At 32.6% G+C, this 11,396-nt stretch overlaps 1 protein-coding gene across 2 annotated transcripts; it reads right to left on the bottom strand.

The window, feature by feature from the left end:
* Positions 1 to 6,042: 6,042 nt before the first annotated feature.
* On the bottom strand, positions 6,043 to 10,524 carry LOC133831611 (F-box protein At5g39450). 2 transcript variants are annotated; one of them, XM_062261981.1, is made up of 3 exons: positions 10,246 to 10,523; positions 8,205 to 10,143; positions 6,043 to 6,508 (listed from the first exon to the last, which is right to left on the bottom strand). In XM_062261981.1, the coding sequence occupies exons 2-3, from the start codon at positions 10,055 to 10,057 to the stop codon at positions 6,496 to 6,498; spliced, it is 1,866 nt and encodes a 621-aa protein (XP_062117965.1). In that variant the 5' UTR covers positions 10,058 to 10,143; positions 10,246 to 10,523; the 3' UTR covers positions 6,043 to 6,495. The 2 variants fall into 2 exon arrangements, with proteins under 2 accessions (XP_062117965.1, XP_062117964.1); XM_062261980.1 differs by having other exon boundaries at positions 8,205 to 10,524.
* Positions 10,525 to 11,396: the final 872 nt, after the last annotated feature.

Here is an 11,396-nt window from a genome sequence, read left to right as displayed (position 1 = left end):
CTTAAAAACTAAAAAGAGTTACATAGAAAATGCGGAAAGTACATTTAAAACCATAAAAAACATAAACAAGACTACATCCTCGAATCGAATAACGCTCGGCCCCTTGACTCCATTCACCATCGATACACATCCTCTAAGCGTCACGAATCTTTCCGCCTCTAAAGCTTATTTCCTGCACATAAACAGAAAGGAATGAGCCTAATGCCCAGCAAGGAAAATCTAACACATAGTCATAAACATAAACATAATGTCATAATAACGTAAAGACATATCATAACACATAATACACTTATTATAATGGCCATTATACTTGGGGTCCCATAGACTAAACAAGCATATGCCCATGGGGTTAATGGGGTCCTACTAGCTAAGTAGGTCATATGCCCATAACCCATTTGGGGTCTTGTTAGTCATATGGGTCATATGCCCAAGCCTACATACACATATACATATCATAACACTTTTAATAACATAAACATATAGATAACATAAGCACATAACATATTAATTCTAGCCTATTTTCCTTACCAAAGTTACCGGGATTATGGACTGAGTTAGGACTTTTGGAACACTCCTAAAACCATAAGAAAGAGTGAGTCTTAAGAAGAAGATGAAATGAAAGAGAATAGGAAGACTAAACCATTAAAAGAAAATATGCTTACCACAACTTAAGTGCTTAAGAACTTGGATTCCCTAACCAAAAATAAGAATGAGGTTAGGAAATTGAGTAGAAGACTAAGAGAAAGGAAACATAATACAGAAAGGAACTAGAGTTTTGGTTACCTCAATGATTTGCAAGATCAATCTAACCACAACCGAAATACTATAGAACTCACTTCCCAAAGTGTTTGATAAGCTTATGATGTTTAAGCTTATGATTTTTCCCCAAACCAAGTGTTTACACTCTCACACTCACTTAACACTAGCAGCCTCTGAACTTAGAGCAAATGGTGAATAATGGCTGGGTACTAGGTCCTATTTATAGAGTTTGGGAATGAAAATATCTTGATTTTACTTGAATAAAAATAATGGCTTTTTAGGTGAAAATCATTTGAATAATCGTTCAGCAGAGGCTGAAGACTCGTTCACAAGATGCTGGACTGTTGAAGGAGTTTGAATGGCTGAAAGGAAATGAATTCAAAAGAGTTTGAATCCATGCTGAAGGAGGCGATATATCGCCCCCTGTAGGCGATATATCGCCTGGGCCAGTATGCCCGAGGCGACCGTGCATCGTTTCGTGTTTTCCGTATCTACGTGCTGCGACATATCGCCCCCTATAGATGCGATATATCGGCATACGCTGAATATTTAAACACGAAATTACACATTTTTAGCTAGGTTTGAATGGATTAAACAGCCTTGACTAAGCCCTCAACGTACTCAAAGCTGCTGACTGACCCTATAACATTCAAACTTTACTCCTTATTATATTTAATCCTCAAAAATCTTAATCCTTAATTACCATTCAAAACATGTGCTTAAAATCCTATTGGTTGATGTCTAAACCTTATAATATAATAATATAATCCTTAATATCAGTCACTTTAATCAAACCTTAGGTTATACTTAATATTCTTAAACTATAGATTAAACTTAGAAAATCTATAAGTATTACTATGAGTGTCCAAATAACTCCCGGTCTGAACCAAAAATCCACAGTAACAATGATAATACTAAACATACTATCATACTATTATCTATCTTAGCTAAGTAAAGTTCTTGGACTCTACAAGAGCGGCATTAGTGCATTGAATGCAGAGCCGAAATGATTAGATCTAATCAACATAGGCATTAAATTCTTGACCGACCCTAAGGTCGAAGAACACTAAAGCGCTTGTCTAGTCTAAAGGCTAGTTACTTAGAGTCAAGGTCAAAAGGCTCAGGTGACTGAAACGTCATATGGCTTAGGGTGCAGAGCCCCAGAGAGTGACTCGTTAGTCTCCTACCCAGAGAGTGACTCGTTATTCACCTACCCAGAGAGTGACTCATTAGTCACCTATTCAGAGATATACTCATTAGTCATCTATTCAAGGAGCAGATCTCCAGAGATAGACTCATTAGTCATCTATGCAGGGCGCAGAACCCCATAATCATTTATTTAGACTTGCCTGCATGCATGAATAAGGCTATTATTTCTAGGCATGCTTATTATGATTTAGTGACATGCTATTATCTCTTTATGAGTATGTTGAGTTTTCTTGCTGAGCCTCAGCTCACGGGTGCTATGTGGTGCAAGTAAAGACAAAAGAAAGCTGGACCATCTTTGAGTTGGAGAGCTTAGGTGACGATGTGTACATATGCGGCCGCTCGACCACCACGGCCGAATGTTTAAAGAGGAACTAAGGTTAAACCCTATTTTGTCGCTTAGGTCGGCTGGTTGTAAATTTTTTATTGTAATTAACCTTTAAAATGTATTTTGGGATCCTAATGTATACAGTAAACATTTTAGTGAAACATTGTATCTTTGACCAAAAATTTTAACCCTAAACTGTTAATCACACTTAGTTACACGATTATGGATAAATGACTCGGTTAGCAAGTTTAGCACTGTTTAAAATGCACAGCGTAAGGGTCCCTAGGTAGTAGGGCGTTACATCCCAAGTTGGGGCTAAATATATTTTATGTTATATGAGAGTTATTCAAATCTAGAGTAACACTTTATAGATGTTTTAATATATTTTGATGCAAATTCTAATTTTTCGTATAACATTGCTCTAAGGCACCTATGGTTCCCAATACTATCTTACATTGATTGATGTAATTTAGTATTGAGTCCCACATATTATATTTTTTAAAATATGTAGGACCTCATACTAAATTGCACCATTTACGATTTGCCGTGTCAGGTGGTATTAGGCACCACTGATGCCCCTTATCATTTTTTTTGAGAAATTTACATTTATAAACCTAGAATTCAAAGTATTTACAAAAATATCTTTAACCAAATTATTTACATAAATACCGGTGCCATGTCAGCATATCATACCAAATTTTGAAAAAAAATTGGGAAATCCCACTTCTTGAAATTTTTTGTTTTTTATGGATTGTAAAAAATTACATTTTGACTACTTACGATACCAATAAAATACCAATTGATCACTTTTTTCTTTATAAAAGCTTTATTTTTAGATCATTTTATTTCAATACTTTTTGGTTACCTCTAAAACTTATTTGGAGATATCTTAATATACCAATTAGTTATTTTTATATTATATTATGTATCTTATTATTTAAGATACACTTTGGTAACTTTCAAGCTTATTTAAAAAACTAATTAGTTGTCGTATAGTATAATAAGTTACCATATAGTTTATTAATAAAAATTAATTTAGTATATTACACGGTAACTTTCAAATGAAAATTTTTAATAGACTTTTTTAGTCACTCATATAATTTACATGTCATATTATTACGATATTTTTACGCTACCTTAAAGTCTATTTTAAAAACTAATTAGTTATCATATAGTGCTATAATTCCAAGTTACAATGAATAGCTTCCTAGAAGATGATATTATTTAGTACTGCATAGTTACTTTTAAAAGCTACATTTTCGTTGCTTTTAAAATCATTTAAGATACCAATTGGTTACATTTTCATATATGACTAAATTTTTGGGTATAACACAAATTTAAAGCAACCAACAAACTTAGTGAGTTGCCAAAAAGAGTCTTCTTATGTCTTATTTAAAAGTTACAAAACAATATACTAAAAAATCTATTTTAAAAAAGTTACTTTAAATGTTTCTAAAATAGTTTTAAAGTTGTTTAACATACATATGTTATTTTTTAAAAGTAAAATAAGAATACAAATTTTGGTATACTAAATTTTGTTAAAGTTTAAAATTTAGTTACTTTTTTGTTAACAAAATATAAAAAAGAAATTACAAAGTTGTCTTATGTCATCTTCTTCAGCGATTACAAAAAAACATATGATTCTCACATATCAAAATGATCATTTTGAAGAGTAGGTCGCAATAGTACTATTCTTGAGTCCAATCGACTAGCAGTGTGGCCGATTTTTTTTTTTTTTAAAGTTAAGGAGAAGAGAGAGAAAGAGATGAAGTTGTAAAAAAAACCAAAAAAGCTCACAAAAATGGTACTAGAAAAATGGTATGGACAATATTTTTATAATTAAGTTATAAAAAACAGTGTAAAGTATAAATTTTCCTTTTTTAAAAAAAATCCAAAATTTAAGCCGACCGTTTTTTTATGTAATGGTAGGTATAGTCACCATAAATTTCTTTTTTTTTTTAAAAATGCTTATATAAACTTCAAATTTATATTTATTTGGAATTTTGATGAGTAAGATTCTCTATGGGAAATTATTTTTTTTAATTGTATATAATTGAGATTTTGAATCATATATTAAATATATTTTTTTAAAATGAAGTTACAATTAGTTTTAAGGTTAGTTTTGCAAATTTATAACACTTTTTTCTTCTTCATTTTTTTTAAGTTATATCTTTTTTTTTCTTTTCTCACCAATGGAACCTCCATTTTTGTTGGTTGCTCACAATGCTTCTTCTCAAGTTATTCATGGTTTCTTTCCTATTCTAATCTTTTTTATTCACTATCTCACATCTTAGGAGCTAAATGATGATATTTTTTTGTTAAGTTTTTTTTTTCTTTATCATTTTCAACTACAATTTTTGTATATATTTTCATTTTTTTCATTCGCTATTGTTGTTGTCTCCCTAAGTCTTTTTTTTTTACTTTCTCATATTTTTCTCAACCATGTATTAGGTTTTTTGATGTTATTTTTTCATTTTCAAACACTATTTTTATGGATATATTTTAATTTTTTGCACTACTAGTTAGTCATATTACTGCTATTTTATATATCTTATACAAGTTTTGACTTTTGAGTCTATTCGTTAACTTTTTTAGTTTGGTATTTCCCCACCATTCCCAAAGTGCTTACGAGTTACTAGTTGAAATTTGATTATTGGTTAAATTCATATTTTAAAAAAATATTAATATCTACTTATTATTATGTTACTCATTTGTTATTTAACAACTATCATGGTATTATCTTAAAATCAAAGTTTCTATCATTTTAACCAAAGTTTTTTATTTTTCATTTTTTTTAAACTTAAAATAAAATCACAAATTGGCACCCAACAATAACTGAAGCCTAGGATTAAATCACATCTACAAGTTAGCATGGCGACAAATTAACATAGCAACGTTTGAGGGAACCAATAATAAAATATAGAGGGGTCAAAATAAAATTTAATAAAAATTATACTAACATATATAAATATATAATTTACATATTTATATATTATTTTTTTAAAAAAAACACACACACACACAATTTATGAAAAAAAAAAGTGTTAAGGGAGGTCATGCCTACACTTCTCAAATTGAATGGTGTCACAATGTGAAAAGATTAAAGATTGAACCATGGCCTAAGCACTTGCAATCTATATATTTTTTTTTACTATGAAAACATTTAAAACTAATTACTACGTCTTGTTTTTCATATTTCTTTAAAAAAAATCAAAAGATAAATTTAAGTTTTAAACTCAATTTCGTATATAAGTGTGTTTACCTCGTAACTTTCATTTCATTTCAAGATCGTAGTTGCAATCTATTCTTGAATTTTGATCAAATATGTGGGAGATAATTTGAAAAATACCCACTTTTAAGATTGATCATCCAAAATTAGCCACTATATACATTTAGTTTAATATTACTCATTTTTATAATCATATTTCTCATAATATCAGTTGAAAAGTACTATGTTGTGAGTGTTTGAGCATGAAAAATAGTAACTAAAATACTGGAAATAAAAAGAAAAAAAATTCAAAATATAAATACAAATGGGAGATAGTCACTTAAAATAGGTACCCTACATAAGTTTTTCAATACGTGGTTAGTAACCTTATAAAAATCAAAGAAGACAAGATTTTGTATGCAACTAATTGTGTTAAAATAGATTATTAATATATCAGAAATGTCGAAGATATTTTTTAGAATTTTCCAAATATTTTGTCTACAACTTTAAGATATTAAATGTCATGTCAAGTGAAAGGCAATTTCTTCTACAAATATCTTGTAGTCATTATTCAAATTCAGAAAAATCCACACATCGTCCAACTCCACATAGCTTACCTTTCTTGCTATAATACCCCAATACTCTATTTTATTGATCTGTTGGGATTTCAATTATCATAAAATTACAACTTCACACCCTTAAAATTCTACAACCAAGGGAACAACTATAAAAAAAATATATGTAATGTTACAGAAGATTAAGGGGAAAGATAGGAGGAAACTATGAGCCATTTAGATATGCTTTAATTTCAAAACTTTATTACTCTTTTACCTTACAATGCTTCAACTCTTCTGTACTGTTTCAAACTTTATTAGAATCCTTCTAAACAAGATGATGCTCATGACCTGTTCTTATCACCATCATCATGGCTCCAAAAACTGACTGAAACGAACAATGTTGTGTAAACAAAGAGAGTTCCCCAAGAATTGTCTGATTAACGTCTTTGCCTGTAAAATCAAAACAAATACTTGAGTTTAACTATAAGCTCATTCATTAACAGAATAAAGAAAAGAGAATCAAGTCATTCTCATGTTATTATTTAGAAGACGAGTCGAGAAACAATTTTCTACCACTAAACCATATGGGGGTAGAATACCAAACTTGAGAGAAGAACTTAAAAACCAGTTTACATTACCGAAAAATCTTTCGTGTTTTTATCCCCAACTTTTTAAGTTGAATAAACTCGTGAATGTGTTATAGATAAGTGTAAATCAACAGGCAAATCACTAAAGCTCTTTCTGGTTCAATTTTCGATGCGAGTTTTTGAACAAAATGGATTTCTTCCCACATAGCAGAAAGAGTGAATTGTAGCACAATGGTAAGAAGGGTGTGCATGTGTGTTGGCATTTAAAGGACTGGCTCCACAGATCCAAAGTTGGTTAACCTTTCAGAGTCAGCAGTGAATTTTTTCCCAGTTAATCGAAAAGCAATAAAATCCCTAAGTTCTAGTCGAATTCAGCATTTCAATATCTGCAAGTTTAGCCTACTTCCTCGTATGCAAGGGTCAATAAATCAGAAGAAAGCTACGACCAAAGCCCACTTTCATTAACTGCTCAGACAGATTCTAGATGACAAAATCTTGTGAAAAAAATTTATAGCATATACCTGCAGTTAATCTGATCTATAACAAACAATTACCGGCCTCTTGCAGTTATTTTATGCAATGATAAAAGTTATATTTTACACCAACAAAACAAGAAAGTTTGGTAATTCACTGCCTTAGAAATGTATGAAAATATAAATCATACATAACTATGCAGGAAAGAAACAAGAATATATATCCTGCCATTTATACAATAAAAGGGGCAAACCTCTATAGTAATGAAGGACCAAATCTGAAAGAAAGCTTGATAAACCAACAGTTAAACATACCTACACTATGAGTAACAAGAACTAGCTGAAGCAGGGAATTCTTGCCATGCTGGATTAAAATAGTGAACCTTCTGTGTTGTGTGTGCTGAGCAGTAATTCCTAAATGACTTCTTAGATTACTAGCTGAATAAGACAGAATATTCTATGCGTTACCTTGGGATTGGTGTATCAGAATTCAGGGAAATAACTAAAAGGAGAGAAGTTGGTTAGCTATCGCATCTGTCGGTTGATAACAGAGCTGTGGCTCGGTGGGAGAGACAAGGCTCTAGAATAACTGGGGTGTTTGTAATTCTCAGATTCAGACCATGGAACAGCTCTAAAAAAATGTCTATTCAACCGCTCTGATACAAAGCTGTAATTTTGAAGCTATAGATGACATGCAAAATCAATATTCAATTGATTTTAGTTATGACATTACTTGTTTTATAATCAGTGAACTTCAAATCTTCTACATTTATGTAAGATTTTAAAATGTTAGTGTAGCATGCGTTTTGTCAATTTGTTATCATAGGTCCTTCTTATAGCCAGTACACTTAATCTACTTAATGTTTTCAGAAGACATTTAAAAGACAAATATTTAAGAACGAGAGGTTGAGTTAACCTCTTTTTAAATCCCTTAACAAGTAGCTGCAGACAAAAATCTGGTAAAGAAGATTACTTCAAACAGCAATTTCAGAAAGTTCATATTCATATATATATATATATGAATAAAATTGGCAAATGAAACACATAGATAGGTTAAGAAAGATTTCATTAATAGAATGTACAAACCTTGGTGAAGACAAAGAATGTCCGGAATTTGGGAAACCAGCGAAAACATTCGAGTAAGACTTGGTCAAATATGAAAAGTTTGCAATTGGGGGAAGAGCAGGCACTTGTTCACCTTTTTTTAGAAGCTCCCGTAAGTTAAGCCTTTGCAGGGTTAAGACAGACCTGGACTCCTTCCAAATGAAGGCAAGATGACCATTTTCAAATGCAAAGAGAGAACCAGGTTTGGATCCTGGATATCTGAAACCATACCCATTTGCAATGCCCTCCCCAGTAAAAGCATGTTTCACATTCAGAGGAAGTGAATCAGCATCAACATCCCATGGAAAAGGATCTGGTGAAACATCATCAATGTTCACCATAAACATTGCCGAGCCATTAGGGTGCAAAACATAATGAGTTCCTTCCAATATTTTGGTTGCAATGAGCAGCCTCTTTCCTTCGTACTCCTCGTATGAAAGCAAAAGAAAGAACAAAGCCTTCCCAGGCTTGTCCTCAGTAGGCTTTCCAGGAGGCCAGCCAAAAGTTCCTCCCCAAAGACCTGCATACTCTTCATCAGCGGTTGGAATGCGCAATGGCAACTTGTAAAGGGCAAACCGACTGTCATGCATATTTGGCCATGCTCTATAAGAAGATAACTTCATGGTAGAGGCACTTAATGTTAGCCCTATTGTATCGCCTGAACTCAGAAATTCAGAAAGCTGGGCATGCTTATTGTCACTGCTTGAAGAACCATTCTTTGAAGTTGCAAGACCACCATTAGACTTCCCAAGGATCTGATTAAGGCTATTCCTAAAATACTTGCCAAGAGTTTTCTTCTTATTGCCTTGTGTATGGCCATCATCTTCACTGGTAGAATAATGAAGACCACTTGATAGTTCAAGAGTCCTTTTGATATCACTCAATTCTAACTGGGTTGGATCAGACGGCAGCTGGGTACTCGACTTCCAATCAACGTGAGTTTTACCGAGTTTATGCTTTTGAACCAGTACTGATCTTCGTTCACTTAAGAGCGCCATATCTTTAGAAATGCTATCCTCGTCAGTTCTCATCGAAGGAAACAGTGGCCCAATTGCTGGATCAGGCACCTTCAGATCAATATGGCCAGTAACAACCTCAAGCAACCTTCTTCTATCACTAAAACCCAAACGACTGAAAGCCACAGATGCATCACACTGACTATACGCCCTTTGTGACCTTGACAGTCCACTACTTGATCTACTAACCTCTCTTGAAACTTCCTTGTCTGAATAATGAACAAAACTCCTACTTTGCAACAATTTAACCACGTTTTTACGTTGTCTAGGCTCAACCTCAAGCAACAGCACATTGCAATGCAAGTCAATAGACTTAACCGAACCAGGATACAAATAGTCATTCCCCTTATCCCTCCCATGAAGGAAAAACGCTGTGCCACCATCACAGTCACAAAAAATCTCAAACACAGGAGCCCATAAAATAGGGCCATCTTCAATGCCTAGTGGACCAAGTTCCTGGGGTATTATGCGACACCCAACAACAGAAACGAAACCAGGCATGACATAAACAACATTTCCGAGCTCAGGATTCTGGTGAACCCAAATTCCCATCAAGGGTCGAACAGTAAAGAGAAAACGACAAATTGCTTTGTAAGATGACACAGCATTTCGCCATTGAATGAGCTCGTGATGCGGCACAATTCCTACCATGTCACACTGAGTAAGCCAGATTTTCTCCGAGGCCACAAGGCCGTGTAGACTCCGGCAACAAAGAGCAAGATTACATATATCTATCGGCGAGAGTGACCGAGTAACAACTGAAAACACATCATCAGGCAGAGCCGCGAGCAAGGTCGAGCCATAAGGTTCTAACGACATAATGGTTTCAACTAATAAATTTTGACGGATCTTTGGTATGAGTGTTCAAAATCTAAGCTTACACAAGTCCAAACATTTCAAATTCACTGCACACACACAATTCTGAATCTTAAACTTGGGAATCAAAAAGAACTAACGAAAGAACCTCATCAAGCTTGCAATCATTAAACAAAACACGAGATTCAAACCTGAAACCGAAATGGGTTCATCTCGAAGTCTGGCCTCCACCGAATCATAGACGAAAAACTCTGAAGACCCAATTGATTTGGGACATAATTGGGTCGCCAAATTCAAAAGGGTCTGTCACAGATTTTCCAAACTCTTCCAATTATTAAGAGATTAAATACTGAGAGTTTCCAAAAAGGAAAAGAAACAATTGGAGATTGATGAGAAAAGATAGGGGCCTCTGTGAGGTCAAGCTAGTATAGACTTACATCAACTATGATCAATATAAAAAAAAATCAAAGTCTTCGATTCATTATTAATATGATTTTATTTTTGGATTGGAAAAAAAAAATTCAGGCAGAAGAAAAGTCGTGTGGCTAAAGCTTTGGAATTTTGTGTGAAATTATTATTCATTAATGTCAATTTTAATTGTGTGCCAGCCAGCCAACCAATATTGAACTAGGAATAAAGTGTTAAAGCCAAATTTGCAAAAAAAAATAAAATAAAAATAATATTAGTTGCTATTTCGCACCTCATCTCTCCAATAAAGTGTTAAATTGGTGATGCATTGCTAAAATTATTATCAATTTACAAAATACTTGCTCCAATACTGTACCAAAATTATGAAAAATTTGACTATGCTAAAAATTTTGCAAAATTTAGTGCATAAGCATAAATGCTATATTTTTTTTAAGGTTTATACATTTTTAGACCATGTATTTTGTCTCATTATCTGTTTGGACCATGTGTATTGACAAATTACTTTTTGAACCCTATGTTTTGTAAAATGGTTAAAATAGAACCCTAAACTCAATTTTGATAAAGAAAAAATTGAATATAACAACACAATTTTTAAGCAGAATGATTTTATTTTTGTTCTGAATGGTTAATTTGGTAAATTATTTGTGATTTTAGTTGAGAAAATATTGACCAAAATCGGGTTTAGGGTTCTATTTTAACCATTTTACAAAATATAGGGTCCAAAAAGTAATTTTTCAAAACACAAAGTCCAACACAAATAATGAGACAAAACACATGGTCCAACAAGGTATAAACCCTATTTTTTATTTGCTTTTATGTCATTTTTTGTATTTTAGTATTACTTTTGCCTATTTGCATTGAATGTTATACTTTTTACTTTATTATTTTATTATTATCTTATACTATCAACAAC

The sequence above is a fragment of the Humulus lupulus genome, chromosome 4 (assembly GCF_963169125.1).
Source record: "Humulus lupulus chromosome 4, drHumLupu1.1, whole genome shotgun sequence".
Lineage (NCBI taxonomy): Eukaryota > Viridiplantae > Streptophyta > Magnoliopsida > Rosales > Cannabaceae > Humulus > Humulus lupulus.
The sequence above is the reverse complement of the archived record's forward strand: the minus strand, read 5'-3'. Positions and strand labels throughout refer to the sequence as shown.